The 17,612-nt window shown below is 35.0% G+C and overlaps 3 protein-coding genes across 4 annotated transcripts; all 3 read right to left on the bottom strand.

The window, feature by feature from the left end:
• Positions 1-30: 30 nt before the first annotated feature.
• On the bottom strand, positions 31-4,600 carry CRB (chloroplast RNA binding protein). The gene is made up of 10 exons (XM_086455373.1): positions 4,459-4,600; positions 4,024-4,176; positions 3,728-3,814; positions 3,395-3,485; positions 3,152-3,206; positions 2,436-2,496; positions 1,278-1,499; positions 866-982; positions 645-734; positions 31-291 (listed from the first exon to the last, which is right to left on the bottom strand). The coding sequence occupies exons 1-10, from the start codon at positions 4,561-4,563 to the stop codon at positions 115-117; spliced, it is 1,158 nt and encodes a 385-aa protein (XP_086311499.1). The 5' UTR covers positions 4,564-4,600; the 3' UTR covers positions 31-114.
• LOC147392767 (Pentatricopeptide repeat (PPR) superfamily protein) lies at positions 4,459-8,252 on the bottom strand. Its single transcript, XM_086455372.1, has one exon. It carries the CDS (start codon positions 8,020-8,022, stop codon positions 6,481-6,483), a length of 1,542 nt encoding a protein of 513 aa, XP_086311498.1. The 5' UTR covers positions 8,023-8,252; the 3' UTR covers positions 4,459-6,480.
• A 1,589-nt stretch (positions 8,253-9,841) lies between these two features.
• On the bottom strand, positions 9,842-15,289 carry LOC147392768 (uncharacterized). 2 transcript variants are annotated; one of them, XM_086455736.1, is made up of 7 exons: positions 15,127-15,284; positions 14,841-14,981; positions 14,004-14,291; positions 13,751-13,924; positions 13,375-13,481; positions 11,448-11,782; positions 9,842-10,714 (listed from the first exon to the last, which is right to left on the bottom strand). In XM_086455736.1, exons 2-7 carry the CDS (start codon positions 14,976-14,978, stop codon positions 10,131-10,133), a joined length of 1,626 nt encoding a protein of 541 aa, XP_086311862.1. In that variant the 5' UTR covers positions 14,979-14,981; positions 15,127-15,284; the 3' UTR covers positions 9,842-10,130. The 2 variants fall into 2 exon arrangements, with proteins under 2 accessions (XP_086311862.1, XP_086311861.1); XM_086455735.1 differs by having other exon boundaries at positions 14,841-15,289.
• Between the last annotated feature and the right edge of the window lie 2,323 nt (positions 15,290-17,612).

Raw genomic sequence — 17,612 nt, forward strand, 5'->3', positions numbered from 1 at the left:
TGAGTCCATACTTATTTGTATATGCAGAGGTAGTGTTAATATATGAAGGTTCAATGGATTATTGTAGTAAGGTGTGTACATATTGTAAAAACCAGACACCCTTTCTATCCCAACTTACACAGCTACAAGCCTCTTATTCAAAATAATATCATCTGTCGAGAAGTCGGCTTCTTTCCTGAAAGTTCCCCTACCAAAATCTAGGTTGTAGGAGTCAGCAAGCCCTTCGATTAGATCAAATTCGGGTTTCCATCCTAGAACGCTCTTTGCCTTGTCGATTGATGCAAAGAAATGCTGCATTTCATTAAGAAAGATAATATCCATTAGAAAGGAGTAGGTGCCTAAATGGGCATCAACACATCCAACAGATTCAACCCGATTCAGAAGTTCCATACCCATTTTCTGGACCCATGGATCGGATCTGTTGGATCAGGCTTTTGAATCTCAATATTAAGATGCAAATCTGATCCAATCACATCTACATCGCAGATCAAATCTGATTTGGTCTATGTATTACGAAATTTAAATAAATTTCGTATATTTAAATAAAATATGTAGGCATAATTTAGATAATTCCACACATTTTTAGTACATCTATTATTTAGATCCATTAATGGTGGAATTTTTGTGTATAGGTACACACATACCTGATCACGAAATGGAAATGCCTTCTTTTTACCGAAATCAAATTCCTTGGGATTATAGTGAATAATCTCTGGCTCAGGAAATCCAGCAGCCTGAATAAATTAAATTCAAATATTCAAAATAAAAAATCATAAACGATACACCATTAATGCAGTTTTACTTTATTTTTCTTATAAAAATATGAGAACATTTTTCATGTTTAATATACTCTACTGAGAATTACCTTAGCGCATGCTTTTGCTAATCCGTCAAACGTGACGTATTTCTCTCCCGAGATGTTGAATACTTGTTTGCTTGCTTTTTCATTACCCAGTACTTGAACAAAGGCCGTTGCCAAATCCTGGAATTTGTTGAAAGTCATGTGTCACGTCGAGATAAACATAAAATAAATATTTTTCGGATATGTAACGAAGAATTCGAGAATGACAACTACAAAGATTAACCCTACAAAATCCATTAATAAAGGAAACACCCATGATGAAAGATGACAAGTGCATAGGCGAGAAGCATCGTAGACCTCTTTTCTTGCTTACTTGCTTCTTAACTAGTTTAGATCCTGATTTGAACGTTGGAGTGCAATTAACAATTTGAGCTCCTAATCCTAAGGTACGAAGTTCCACGTACATATAACTAACCTTTACATGGCCAAGTTGGGTCATTTGGACTCCAGAATTTGGGATTGGAATGGGGCGACCAGCTTTCAACCTGTGAAAAAACCACTCCTCGACCGGGTTATAGTTTAAAGGCCCGTAAATGTAGACGGGCCTAATAGAAGTCCAATTTACATCCTTTGATTCTAGCAAGCTCTCTGTCTCAAGCTTCCCCTTGTGTCTACTCTTTGGATCAACTGCATCAGTCTATAAAACACATCCTCGACATGTTTAAAAAAAAAAAAAAAAGGAAAATAAAATTAAAAGAAAACATAAGTAAACACATATGTAAAAATAATCATTTTTAAAAATATGGGTTAGAAGTTTCGGTTTGATCTCTATGATGAGAGGATCATCCTCATAAAAAATCAGCCCAATCTGAACCTTCTAACCCCATCAAAAGTAATTTAGAATGTGGACAGTCGATTTTTTACTAATAATTTGTAAATCAGTTTAGATTGGGCTGATTTTTATGAGGATGATCTTCTCATCATAAAGATCATCCTCACAAAAAACTAGCTCAATCAGAAACTTGTAACCCATATTTTGAAAAAATAATTGTTTTTACATTTGTTTTTACTTATGTCGCTTGAATGCTCCCACCCATATATATATATATATTCACAAAATCTTAGAAAAAGCATTTTGTCTTATATTGGCTAAAAATTTCAGAATGGGCTAATTTTTTGCGAGGATGATCTCTATGATGAGAAAATTATTCTCACAACAAAAAAAAAAAAAAAATCAGCCAATTATAAAATTTCTAACCCTAGTTCATAAGTTGAAGAATCATGAACTGTCAATTTTTTACCGTTAGTTTGTAACCACTTTTCATATATATATATATATATATATATATGGGAAGCGTTTGGAGGCCCTAAAGAGAGCCAAACATTTTTCAAAATAGGGGTTACAAGTTGAAGAATCGTAGACTGTTAGATTTTTGTAAACCACTTTTGATAGGGTTAGAAGTTTCAGAAGATGCTGATTTTTGGTGAGAATGATCTCCTCAGCCCGTTCCGAAACTCCCATATATATATATTGCATGGAAAAACCTTTAAAATACATTTTCTAGAGAAAAAAAATACAATTAAAATGAGCCATTAAATTTATAACATTAAGCAATGAATAATCACAACTCACCTCACAGTGAGGTAATAGATCAGACTTGAGATAAACACCTGCTGATGAGCAATATATGTACCTGAAATTTAATTGGGGTGGGCAAGATTATTATTATTATTATTATTATTATTATTAATTCATTAATATTATTGTAGTTTTAATAATAAAAAACATAGAAAAATTGAAAATAGTATGTTTTAAAATTATTTAAAATTAAAGGCTATGATATGGTATGAAACAGTACATAGAATTAGGACTGACAACGATCTGAAATATACCCGATGTCCGAATAATTCTGATCCGAAAAACATGAAAAATCGGATTTTTGGATCAGATTGAAATCTTATATCCGATACAATATAGGATCAGATTCGGATGTACTCCAACCAGCTCCGAAAAAAGTCTGATCCAAACATATTTTCATAATTTTTTTTATTATTCTTAATTTCATATAAATAATACTATATTTTCTGTTGAAAAGTGGATTTTTTGAAATTTTATATTTTAATTTTTTTTTTTTTAACATTGATAATTTGAAAATAAGGAATGTGTTCGGATTGGATTGGATCATATCGACTTCAAATTAAGGATAAAATGAAACGGATCAGATTCGATTCACATATTAGTTAATCCAATCGAATCGGTATTGGAGTGGTACTGATCCAGTCCTGAACCAATCTATTGCCAGCCAAAAAAAAAAAAGAAATTCTAGAAATTAGTGGATATGATCTTACTGCTCAAGCTTGGGTAGGGCATCCAGTATGGGTTCTACTTCAGTGGCTTCTCGTCCTGAATTTTGGAGAAAAAAAATAAATTAAAATCTTAGAAAAATAAAATAAAAGCTAATTGCAATGGTGGTTTTATGTACCATGTTTTTCAAACTGGTCTAGGATATCCAGACCCGACCCATTTATGAATCATGTACAATAGGCTTGACCCAAACCCGGGTGATAGCCATTGTGAGGTTGATTACGTACCGTTGATATCGTAGACAACATCAAAGCCTTCAGCTGCAAGACTAGTCTTCACAAAGTCAAAGTCTTTCCTGTCTCCTTTCAAGTGCAAGATCTATCATCACAAATTAAAATCAATTACACCTTTAGATCTGAACCATTCATCTAATCTAAGTCAACCATACCCAAGAATTAAACTCATGTAATGTTTTAATGAAAATTACTAATGTTGTTAGTGGATCATGGATTGGCACCGACCCGATTAGATCTGCCACATTTTGTCAGGAATGTTTTGAACCGTCTGATCAATGATCAATCACATGAAACAAAATGATTGAATGAGAAATAGAAAATTACCTTGGAAGAGAAATCAGTAAAATCTTGGTCTGGCTCTCCAGGCAATTGTTGGGTGATGGGTGCTTTTCCTCTTGTAAACAATGTTACCTGCCCATAATTATCATTACTTACATCAACTTTTGCTAACGCCACCCCAACAAGTCTTTGTTGATTTACATATGAATTGGATAGGAAAATATTTTCTCACCTTAGTGAGTAAAAGATAAAAAATAAATAGAAAAATATTGAAAATTAATTTTCCAAGAAATACCAAAAAAGGAAGAAAGAAAGAAAGAAAGAAAGAAAGAAAGAGGTACCTGATGACCTTCCTTGACAAGAAGCCTAGACAAAAAAATACCAATAAATCTGGTCCCTCCCATTATTAGAATTTTCTTTGAATTTGATGATGAAGCTGTCACCTGCAACGCTCCTATCTGTTTCTGTTGTTGTTTCCATACCCTCCTTTTGTACTGCAAAATTTTACAATCAACTCGTCACTCATAGAGTCTACAGTTATACATACATATAATATACAAAGCTTAACTCATTGACTCACTCAAGACTTGATATACAACGAGTCATGAGTTGACTCACTGTGTTTCTTTCAATTTACACCCACCCCATACCCATTATTTGTACCCATTTCTTTCTTTGTTTCTAATATATATAAGAATATTGAAATCTATTAAAAGAAATTTTCTCCATCTTTTTGAATTAAGACATGATGATGATGATGATGATGATGATGATACCTGAATTTGGCTGTTAAATCTAATGCCATTGAAGTCAGAGAGAGAAGATGGAGGGAGAGAGAATTTAGGCTGCTTTTGTTGCACAACCACCAATCTAGCAGCCATGCTCTTCTTCTTCCTTGTTTACTTATCTTCTCTTCTCTTCTCTTCTTCCCTTTTTTTTCTTTTTTATTTGTGAGAAATTGTTGATAAGTTTTGAGTTGAAGGACTTTCTTCTTCAGATCGAGGGTTGCCCATCTCTTCTCCAAAGGATAAGAGTGATGACAATTGACAAGCCCACATTGGTTACATCACAGCCTCTCATTCCTAGATAACATACAAACTCTAACAAGCTACTCAACGCCTGGACCCAAAGCACAGCCTACTACTAATGCCCATTGGATCCGGACCCAATCCTATAAGAATCATATGGACCCTTGTTGGATCGGTTTTTACCGGGTCAAATCTAATTTCATACAAAAATATGTAAATAAATTTCATAAATGGTTTTTATTGTCTCAAATATGAGTAAATTTCATCTATTTAAACGCAATGACTTGGGCGAGATTTGAAATATGGGAACGGATCAATGGACATGAAAAAACATATGCAAAAACAATGTAACATTAATAAATTTTCAAAACATGGGTTAGAAGTTTCAGATTGAGCTGATTTTTTGTGAGGATGATCTCTATTATGGGAAGATCATCCGGAAAAAAAATCAGTCCAATCTAAAACTTCTAACCCCATTAAAAGTGATTTAGAATGTCGACCTTCAATTTTTTGCCAATAATTTGTAAATCACTTTTGATGGATTTAGAAGTTTTAGATTGAGTTGATTTTTTTTGTGAGGATGATCTTCTCATCATAGTGACCATCCTCACAAAAAATCAGCTCAATCCAAAACCTCTAACCCATATTTTTAAAAATCATTGTTTTTACATATGTCCCATGAAACCGCCCTCTTGAAATATAATCCAAGTTTTTCAACATATAGTCCAAATTATCTCCTTTTATCTCATAAGATGGTGTGAAGTCTGAGATGCGCATCTCGTTGATGAAGAATACCGAGATGACTTGGGCAAGATTTAAAATCATTATCAAAACTATATTTAATAAAAAGATTTGAAATAAAAAGGACCATCTTGTTAGGCCATGGTCTTAAAACACGTCTCGTCTTGCCCATGCCAAATACCGAGTCATCTCGAATAAGTTTTCCAATACGCTTGAGATGTCTCGTTCAAAAATAAATAAATAAATAAATGAACACAGGGTTTTTAAATCTTGTCCAAAAAATTGACTTGTTCATCTCGTCCATGCCTGATACCAAGACTCCGACGAGTTTTGAAACCATGTGTTAGGCACATCATTTAATCCGAATATTGATACTAAAATGAAAATCAAATTCTAAAGGAGATCAATAGTGTTACAAGTGAAAACAGGTAACAAATGGTAGAAATCCTTCTAGTTATAAGGATATCTTACACAAGGAACTAGAATACAGATGATCCAAAATATATTAGGCCTTTGGTCTCTCTTTCTTTCCATGCACTTCACCGCTGATCCAAAAACTACTATCTTCACTAACATATTCAAAATGGCCACTTGCCCATTAACCCGTTCCACAAGAAACTTAATCCCTCTCGAGGAAACATCACTCGACATACATTCCTTGTCAACCATCCATAACTCATCTCCATATCATCAAAGCCTTATCCTCAAGATTCAGTAAAAAACACCACTCTGCATAACAAATTTCTCCATATCACAGAGCAAATATCAAATAACAAACCCGATACCAAAATGTATGACCCAAAAACATTGTCCTCATCATTCCACGGCTCAAGCACCATCCCCACCTCCTTGTGTGTTAGGTAAGCATCTGGACCCCATCATCCTCGTAAAGTAATTATATCTGCTTAAATGTTGCCTTGCAACGGAACGAGAATAGAGAAGCTCTGAATGTGCTATTTCTCCAAAAGTTTAATCCTTTATCCATTCATGTATGGTCTTCCCAAACTAAAAATAAATTCCATATTTGATTCAACACAAACGAGAGTCGGAATATGCTCCGGTATCTTCTCTTTCATGCACTTGGACTACTGGCCCAAAAATTGCCATCTTCTCTGACAAACGCTGAAGGGCTTCCTCTCTCTTAGCCAATTCCATGAGAACCTTAATCCTCTTAAAGGAAACATTACTCGGCTTCTGCCCTTTCTCCACCATCTGTAAGAAACACTTCTCAGCTTCATCTAACTTTCCCAAATCACAAAGCAAATCAAACAACACATCAGACACCAAAACATAAGACCCAAAACCCTTCTCCACCATGTCATTCCAAAGCACAAGTGCCATCTCCAACTTCTCTCTCTTCCTAAACAATCTAATAAGAAACATACAAGACTGCGTGTTTGGCAAACACCCACTATCCATCATCCTCTTATACAAACTCCACGAGCTTTCCAAGTCGTTTGACCAATAAAAACACCGAAAAAACAAATTATAAGTCGTCGCATTTGGATCCAAACCTTTTCCTACCATCTCATCCATTAAATTATAACCATCTCCAAGTCTCTTCACTATGCAAAAGTTCCTTATAACAGCATTGTACGCTGCAACATCAGGGTAACTACCATACTCCTTCATCTCCTTTAAAACATCTCTAGCTTTATCGGGCTGGCCAATCAATCCCAACCCTCCGATAATGCTCGTGTAAGTGATCACATCAGGAGATATCTCCTCATCCCTCATCTTATCAATCACCTTATAAGCCTTATCCATTTCTCTACTCTTACAGTACACATCAATCAAACAATTATATGACACAATATCCGGCTTAACACCCATTTGCATCATCTCCTCAAAGAAACCCTCGGCTTCTTCGGATGATTTCCAACCTGACAAGAGTATATTAAACGTTTGTAAATTCGGCCTAAACTTATGCTTCAAACTATGATACACATTCCTTGCATCACTCATACTCTTCTCTTGACAAAGAGTTCTCAAGAGCGCATTGAAACAAGTAGTATCAAACTCTGGTACAAGTTTTCGAAACTTCCCGAAGCTTTCAACGGTCTGTCGAACAGAACAAACCTTAGCAATTCTAGCAAGAACTATCTGAACCGTTCGTGGGGTTATCAAAGATCGATCTTTTCGACGCATTTCGATCAAAACTTCCCAAATTTGATCAAATTTACGATTTCTGCCTAAAATATAAAGAATTGTATCGTATGAGAATGAAGTATGATAAAAACCTCTCCTTCTTGAGGTGTAATTGAAGAACTCCAGAGCTTGTAAGGGATTTGCATGGCTGAATCGAATCCTTTTCAAGACTTTGTCGATCAAATCGTTTGAGAGGAAGATTTGACTCGTTTTCAGTGATTCTTTCAAGTTTTGAGTCGATTCGGAACTGTTAATTATTTGAAAAATCGTTTCGACGTCTTGGTTGCTTTCCGAGTTTACAGAACAGAAGAATCGGAAGAGAAGAGAGTTAGGGTTTTGTGTGATGGAATTTAGAGAGTGATTCGATATTGGATTAGCGTACCTTCTTGTTGGAGATCGAAACGAAAAGCGTCTCAGATACATTTCTCCTAATTTTTGAACTCTTTTAGGAAGTCGTTTCGTTGGAGATTGAAATTAAGGCTTCTCTCTCATAAGGGGAGTTAGGGTTTTGATTTTGGTAAAAATCATACACGTTTCATTTACGCTCGATTGGCCATATGGACCCACTTAGATGAGAACTGAGACGAACAAATCATCCTAGCCGAGGGTTCGAATCCCAAAGACGATTGGACTGAAAATTTGTCGAATTGGTGGGACACTGATCGATTTGGTTGGACCGAGTTCAAAAAATGATTTAAAAATTGTGATTTTTTTTATATTTAATTACCATTGTTTTTTGAATTATATATAACATAATGGACGTTCTTCTTGGCTCGGTGGGACTTAGGAGCCAACTCATTCGCCGGAACAGAACCGTAGATCATTTGTCTTGGGATACATGGAATCATAAATCTTTTTTCTTTTGTATCCCAATGTAAATGATCTATGGTTCTATGATAGGAGTAGAGAGGCGTATGTCAGAGGGGGCACTAGATTATCGCGACTCCTCAAAATATGTAAGTGCCATCATAGTGATTAAGTCAGAATTCAAATAGAAATTGTGATAATTTGATGTTCATTTTTCAAACGCCCCATTCATAGAATTGTAGATCATTTGCTTCGAGATACATAAGAAAAAGATTTATAATTTTGTAACTACCCGCGTATGTGCGACGTCTAAAAAAAGAGGGTCAAATTATCATTAAACTTCAGAAAAATTCGACTAAGGAAAAAAGGGTTGAGATCCGTTGACTCATGAAACATGAATTCATATATTCACACACAATCCCAATCATGTATATGTGAGATCCAACAATTGTGATAAAAGATGTATCACAAGGATATATTATGGATCTCTAAGATATATCTTAACCGTTGGATCTCACAAATACATGGTCAATATTATGTGTAAACAAATGAGTTCACTTATGTGTAAACAAATGAGTTCACTTTCAAAAGTATACGGATTCAAACCCAAGAAAAAATGGAAAAAGTCAGAAGTATACATATATAATATAAAATGTATTTATCAGAGAGCTTTGTGAATAAGGCGTTCGAAAGAATTTCATCACCATGAGTGCTACTCGTTTTAAGTTGTTCACTCCCGGCAATCAATGCGCCCATTCCATTCTAATACCCTTTGTGGCGGCTTTCACTCTATACTCTCTTCTTTGGACTTCCAATTAATCCAACATTGTTGAATCCGAGACATGATGTTGGTTCTGATATCGAATGACACAAATCCAGCAAATAAACGAAAGATACCTAAGTGATGGTAATGCAAAAAAAGTCATGAGTCCATTACTCTTTTGGGTCTTAAAGTTGTGGTGGAGTGACCTCAAGATTGGACCTCATATCCCACTTTCCTAACAAGGAAGTGTGTTGGAACGATAGATACTTTTTCACTCGTATCTCAATGAAAGGCATCCATGGTTTCTACACACTTCTATGTCAAGAAAGTGAGATGAGGTACAATCTTGAGGCCACTTCAGCATTAATCAAAATTATAATGTCTTAAATAAACTTAAATAGACAAGAGTATTTCTAGTAAAAGTAGCATTGGAAAATTTTAGAGAAAAAGCTCAGAAACCGTTGAAAAGGATCCCATGATCCTGAACCAAACTTTTACCTGGGATCGCAATTCCCAAGTTTGTCCATTGTCCATGAAAAGTGGATCGAATTGTATTAGTGTCTATAATGGATTTCTTCTGTGTAATACTAATTGATAGAGCCTCCTTGGTACTTTCTACATTGGTAGAGATGGTTTTATTTGCATCAAAGTAAATGAAAAGAAAGCCAGGGATGTTCAAAAGTAAATGAGATGGTTTTATATTTCAAGGAAAATAAAGACCCAGTTCCTAATAGATGTTCAAAATGTCTTTATAAACTGTTCATAAGGAATTTCTATTACTGAACCTATAACTACACTGCAGACAAGTAAGGATTCATCATCAAAACATAATTTTTCTGAATCCCAACATATTTTTTTTCACAGCTTTAATCAACCTATAATCATTCATTCCATAAAGAAGAACGAGAACGAGAGGATTCTTTAATACACTATCTTACATCAAGACGCCATAGAGAGCTATCTATCGAGCTTGGACATCACCATCTTCAGGGATGTTGTATAAGAACTGCGGCAGAGATGCAATGCGGGGGAGATTGAGCAGCAGATCCCCAAGTGAGTCTTTCCTTGACATAGCCGGTTTGAACTCCTCTTCGGTTGCTGCAAAGTCAAAACTGACCCTATTCCCATAAGTTGACTCGGGTGTAGACTTGGGTTGACTCTGTCTGCCATCATCTGATCTGTTAAGGTTGCTTTCACTGTTAACCTGCGAGTTTTGAACAGTAGTGGGTTCCTTCTGTAACAGACAGCAAAGAGAATTGACCCTCGACATAAGTGATTGCTCGTCAGAGGCCGATGTAAATTGTGTGTCACTGAATAGACATTGTGCGATCTCCTCCAGCCTTTCCTTGTTTGGTAATCCTTCAGAGGGAAGACGATTGCCAGATGTCACCTGCTCAGAGATGCAATTTCCAATGTGGTTCACTAGATCACTCATGGACATGGTTGGGTGAATTCCAGGATATTTGAACTGATCCCAATGGCTCAGCGTCTTTGATTCTTCAGCTTCACTGCTTCCATTTTCTTCAATTGTGCAAGAATCCATCACTAACAAAGTACAGGAATATTAGTCAGTTAAAATCCATCACTCTGAAATTGTATGAACGAGTGTTATAATGTCTTGTAACGTTGAGATTATACTTTGAGCCAAATCTTTCTAATGTTTGACGAGTGTGTTTTAACTTTTAATCTTATTTAAGAAATTGGGGTGTAATAAGTAAAAGTTGGGTTGCCAATAGCAGCTCTCACAAACAATAAGGAAAGATAAATCAAGAGTTCTCATGCTGGCTACATTAACAAGCTCTGGTAGGAGAATGGCCAACACATTCCAAATTCAGTAAAAGAGAATGATTCTTTCATATAAAGAGAACTTATTCTGACATTGCTAGCCATCAAGTGTCCAGGGTATCTTGGTGAGATCAGAAATAACTAACCATCTAGTCTTTCAAAACAATTTGAAATTGGCCAAGGTAACCCTAGATTCCCCTGGACTCTGCTATGCAGTGCTCGTTGCTAACAACTGATGCTTGACACAAAGTATTAGCAATTTATTTACCACTCAAATTCTTTGGCCATAGTCATAGAGCTACATTAAGCTTAGAAAATATTCCAATTTTATCGACTACATATCATTAGTTTTGGAAAATTTTATTATTACTTCAATTTAAAACAGAGACAATGTACTAGGCATGTATCAATAACCATTTTTTATCAGTATTGAAAGAATTCTATAAATAGTAATAACCATATTAGCCATAATTACATGTCAAGATGAACAAACCTGAGCTAGGGGAAGGACTTTCCCGAGACAAATGATCTGGTGCTCTACCAATTTGATCCCGCAATTCACTCTTTGAGGGAGATGATTGAGCGGTCGAAGGTGATGGTGCATCCCGGAAACCAGAGAACGTGGATGCATAGTCACTCTTTTGTTCATCAAAACCATGAGATTTGGATTCATCTAGGTCCTCAAATACGGAACCCTTGGGTTCAAAGTAAGGAGATTCTAACACTATCTCTGGTTGTTGACTCAACCAGCTAAGACGAGGATCACATTGAATAAGCTTGTCAAAATGCTTGCTTAGCAAGCCTTGAGGGCACTCCAGATAATGTTGCCTATAACCACACAAAAAGTCCATCAAATTGGAAGTTTAAAACCAGAAAACCCTACAAAACCGAATAGTAATGGTTGCTTGCATACAGAACATAACATTTTCAGAACTAATGCGTGTATGGTGCAGATAAGTACTGAAGTAGCCCTTGATACACTTCTCATTCAATGACGCACAAATAAAATTTCAGGAAGAATTATTAAGAAGACAATACAAAGTGAAGGGATTTTCCACTCCATCCAGATAAAATGTGGAATCACAAGTGTTGGTGTTTGAAATCATCTTTCCAGATTAGTCATATAATCTCTTTTGGGGGGGGGGGAGAGGTTCTGTATTGTGAGAGACATAAAATAAACCCAAATATTTGTTCAACATAAAATAACTTCTGTTTTTGTATTATTAAATCTACTTGCATCAATCTCCAAGATGCCTATTCTATTAAAAAAAATTATATGGTGATATAAAAAAAATTCATTTGCATCAATGTTGCATGCAATTGCTTGCAATTTATTCTAAACAGGTTTGTGCTAATACTGAAAGGACCGTGCCTATGCATCAAAAAATAAATCTCAGCCATAAGCAAGAAATCTAATATAGAAAAATAAAACAAACAGCATAGGTTGCATGATTCATTGGTAATTGGGGCACTCCCTCCAACTCATGGAGAGACATTTTGAAGGCACACTTGTCTCCAATAAAAAAAGTATGGTTGGAAAAGGATTCTAGTCAAAGATTCTAAATGGCCAAGGCCCCAGGAGCGAAGCCAAAAAGCCAAGGACAGATTCCATGCATCCAAAAAGAGAGAAAAGAGAGAAGACTCTCCTAAATCTCCAGGTAAGTAAGAACTCAGTAGCGAATGTCTTTGACACGAGGCTCCTGCACACCACTCAACAAGTACCATTAGAATGGGAAATGCAAAATGCCTTCCTTTTCTCTATGTTCTAAAAATCCAAAAAAGAAGGGTCCTTTCTTGTCCAAACCCCATTAAAAAGTGGACCCTGTCCGTAAAACACCCCAAAAAAGGTGATTTAATTGATGCATGTAATCCAATATATGTATGGGACAAGTATCCTTCAATGCGTCAACAGAAATATGTATATGATTGATCTTAGTTTATCTCTCGTGGATCTCGTATCCACATTGATCTTGATGAACCAAATAGCAATAATCTCTCACTAATTTGCACTTTGTCAAAAAACAAAATTCCATCTCAAACACATTCATAAAGTTACTCCATGCTGAACAACATATGTATACCATAATTTTCTCCTCATCAAGCTATGTAACATGATTGAAATCCCTATAACAATAGCTACATAATTCTCCAACTCATCCTTAACAATAGTAGCTATATATCCTTATTTGCATTAACTCTTGACAGTGGAATCAGGTTCCCACCACCCTAAGTGATGTATCTAAACAATGGGTAAGATTAAGTCTAGAGCATAGAAATTGGCAAGACAAGGTGTTTGTAAATATATATACACACACTAAACTAACAATAACTATAGTACAATTAATAAACTAAACTAACAATAACTATCATCCCAACATTCATCCATTAAATGATATGAAGCTCAAGTATGCTGAGTTCACCTATGTATGCTGGCTTGCCCTTTGGTAAAATCTGAAGTTGCCTGCCATAAAGTGTGTTTCCTAGGCTGTGGATTGGTCTCTCGGAAGAAAAGAGGCGGCCTAGCCAGCTGCAAGAAACAATTATAAGCCCAGTCAGAATAATCCTACATGGTTTAAATATCTGAATGTATCGGTCGATACATATGGTATCGCCCAAGACTCAAGACTGATACAAAACATTGACTATTTTGGGAATGCATCAGGTACATATCAGAATGTATCGGCCAATACCATGTTGGTTTTTTTCATTAACCGAAACATTCAATGGATACGATATTTTAAACCTTCAATCCAAGTAACAATCACTATGAAACCTCATAAGAAGGTAATAAATTACCACTATATCCAAGGTCCCAGGTCCATTATCAGGGCAGTTTGCCTTCAAAGACATTATATCCGACCATTGGATTTCCATCTTACTCTTAAGACCACCGTCAAGAACTTCCCAGACGAGCTTATGCTTTGCAAAGTAACATTTTGCTACTAAATCACCTTCATATCTTGAAACACACTGTTAAAGATCAGAAATTCAGTTAGTTTCGTACTACATTCATAACCAACAATAAATCAAAACTAAGTCCTTATTATACCTTCCAAGTTCCAATCCTCAGAAGTGAGGCGGGAAAATTAGAAGCCTTAAGCTTGTCAGTAGCACCCATAACAGAAGAACACTTGGGATCCGTCTTTTTCCCAAGTTCAAGATTTTCAGTTTCTACAGCTCCTAATGTAAAACCATTCCCTTGAGACAGCTTCATTTGGATTAAATCCAAAAGAGATGGGCTCTTTCGCAGTCGCAACCCCAATGGACTTGGCTCATCAAGTGGATTGTATTGTGGAGGTGGGATCGAAGAAAGGGCGTGAGTTGTCGTGCTCCATTGCTGTGTTAGAGCAAAATCCCCAAATAAAAATCAGTCTCCATTAAAACCCAATTTGATAAAAGAGATTTTAATTCTAAAAATATTTCTTTTGAAACTTTAAGCCCAAATCAAAACAGAACCTAGCGTATTAACACAGTATCTGCAGCTCTAGAAAGCCTAAAACAATAAATCTCAAAGATTACTTATCAAAAAAAAAAAAAATCCCAAGATAATGTTAAAACAATAAAAATAAAAACTTGATCTTCGAAGAAACAGAATGAGAAAAATCAAATCAATAATTATAAAACAAAGAAGAACATAAAACCCAATTTGACAAAACACAAAAGAGATTCTCGTTCTAAAATACATCTTTTGAAATTTTACCCAAATCAAAGCATAAGCTCGCATATCACACAGTATCTACAGCTCAAGAAAGCCTAAAAACAAAGAAAACAACCTAAAACCCCAAAGATTATGTAAAAATAAAAATAAAAATAAACTTGATCTTTGAAGGAAACAAAATGAGAAAAATCAAAATCAAATAAAACAGAAAAGAATACAAAATCAAACCTGCTGAAAAGGAGAGAACTTAGATCTCTTGTTGTGTGGACCATGTTCTTCATCCAAAGCGTCCTCGATTTCTACCTTCACCGCCAACTTCTCCCGACACTGTGTGTCAGATTCAGATCGGAAATTTCCGGAATTCATGAACTGAACCATAAAAATTCAAACTTCCAATCAACTAAAATTGATCGAACCCTAAAGAAACACAAAAACTCTTGAAGACTGGTCTCCACCTTCAATTTCCCCCACAGATCTACTGAAACAACGAAACCTAAGAAAAAAAAACCCTTACTGTGACGCGAAAATCATAGATTTTTTTATCTGAGATGATCGACCATCGATCTTGAAAACCCTAGATCATCTGGAGAAAAGGAGACGTGCAGAGAAGAAAATTTCCACGAAACCAGAAGACTGAAGAGAGCTTTGACGGCACGTAAGTGACTAACACAAGTGTGAACTCGCACGTATGAAGTAGAGATTTTATTAAGTTTTATTTGAAATTACGAAAACACCCTTCTCTGAAATACCTTGCAAGGCTAATAGCTGTGTTTTTAGAAGTTGGACCGCTGAACCGGGTCGGTGGCACATAAGTGTACAACTAATCTCCAACGGACTCGCACTTATGAAGCAGAGATTTAAGGATTTTGTTAACGCGTTGTGCACTAAACACACTTTGAAAATTGGAATCTGAGGATATTTTGGTAAAAATAATTTTTTTTAAGATCTTGTTCCGTACAAAATCCAATTTTCAAAGTGTTTTGATTGCAATTCAACATGTGCCCTAAGGGCACTCATTAAAATTACGAAAATAACCTCCCAATAATACTATATGGCAATGTTTTAAATTTTGATCCATAAATTGGAATTGGGCCAGATCGGATCTATAAGACTTCACAGGTTGAATCAATAGTAAAAATCCATTTATGACAAAATTCAACATCATATCCTATTAAATAGTTGGATCGATGACTTGGTGTTATGTGATATATGGGTCCACACGGCTTTGTATCCACAAATTAGACACATTTGTCATTAAAGGAGATTAAAGTGAATTTTGAGTAAATAGCCGATATGAAGATAATTCAAGGTGAAAATACCCCAAATTCCATGTAATTTTCTTAATAAAGCAAATCTGATTCGCTATATAGTGAATCTGAATCGCTATGCATAGTTTGTTCTTCGTCGTTGTTTCTTTACTTTTAATCTTTTGTAAAGGATATCCCTATAACTCTACAAATATGGGATCTTATCTAAAAAAAGTGAGAGGGGGGGGGGGGGGGGATGTAGTTTTCAGAGGGCGGGGACTTAGTCAAATTTATAACTCAAAAGATTAAAAGGAGAATTTTTGAAGAATTGATCTGTGTCTACTTATAATTGATATCGAATTTCAACGTAAGATCGAAAATGTTAACTTTAATTGTTAAAATACAAAACTAAAAATGATCGTCAAGAATTGAGAATCAAAATTAATTATTTTGTGTCAAATCAAGATAATTGACTTCAAATCAAACCCAACTATCTTACTACTTGTGAAATTAGATCCTCAATATTTTTTCCTTATAGTGTGGACGAGATAAAAGAATTCAAATCCAATGTTTCCCTGTATGATTTTTTCAATAGTAGAGTGTTGTCTTGAATATCTATCTTGAATCGAAGATCGATGTAGAGAAACACCTCGAGCCAATTAGAGGAGGAACACTTGATTGACCTGATCATTGATGAGGTCAGTCCAAATGAAATTTTATGAACTTTGATGTGAGGTTTAGTTCTAAAACATAAAAGTTAATAAAATCTTCTTAGACATTTTTTCCTTCATAGTCAATTTTGTATTTTTCTTTTCTCGTACAAATCATATTCTCTAATATTAAGATCAAATCTTTGTTATTGTTTTGTCACAAATCATTTTATTAAATATTGCGTTTTAGGGCATCTACGAATTATTAAAAACTTAAGATTTTTATTTATGTTTTATCATGATTGTCGAAAAGAGGTATGTCGACATGCCTCCAGAAGATTTTTGGGTCTCAATAAATTTTTTCTAACATAAAAAAAAAATGGAGTGCTAAAATCTATTGGGATGATCAAATCATAGAAACAAGTTCAAATGGTGTCCTTACTAAGGTGGGTGCCCTTACTAAGAAATAGGATGCCTTTAACACAAGTCTTTCTTAAAAAATACCATAATTGGCTTAAATAGTTATATCTATTTTAAATAACTGCTATTGGCACCCCCAACTTTTACTTATTACACCCCAAATTAAAATAAATAAAATAAGTCAATGATTGAAGATAAGCAAAAATTGTGGTGCCAATAAAAGCTCTCTTGTTTTTTTGCTAGCTTTTGGGTTTAAGATTTTATATGAAGCCAATCATGATTTTGAACAATGACTAAAATTGTTTGAACGAGTATTATAATATTTTGTAATGTTGAGATAATAATTTGCGCCGAACTTTTGTAATGTTTGAATAGTGTCTGATAAATAATTTAAGAAATTGGGGTGTAATAAGTAAAATTTGGAATGCCAAAAACAGTTCTCTTATTTTATTATTTTTTAATAATGTAATATTTTAATTTTGGGTCGGATCGGATCTGTTTGACCCACCGGTCGGCTTGATTTCAAAACGTGGGTGATCCGGGTTATAAAAAATTCCCTAATAGTCAACCGGATCATTGACCGTTCCTGATCTTTAAAACATTTCCATGTAGTTTTAATTTTTAAGAATGGGTGATTTCGTCATTTCAGTTACTTAATGTAGACAGAGAAAAAGACGCAAGTA

The sequence above is a fragment of the Akebia trifoliata genome, chromosome 10, assembly GCF_017979445.1.
Source record: "Akebia trifoliata isolate Shusen 1 chromosome 10, ASM1797944v1, whole genome shotgun sequence".
NCBI lineage: Eukaryota > Viridiplantae > Streptophyta > Magnoliopsida > Ranunculales > Lardizabalaceae > Akebia > Akebia trifoliata.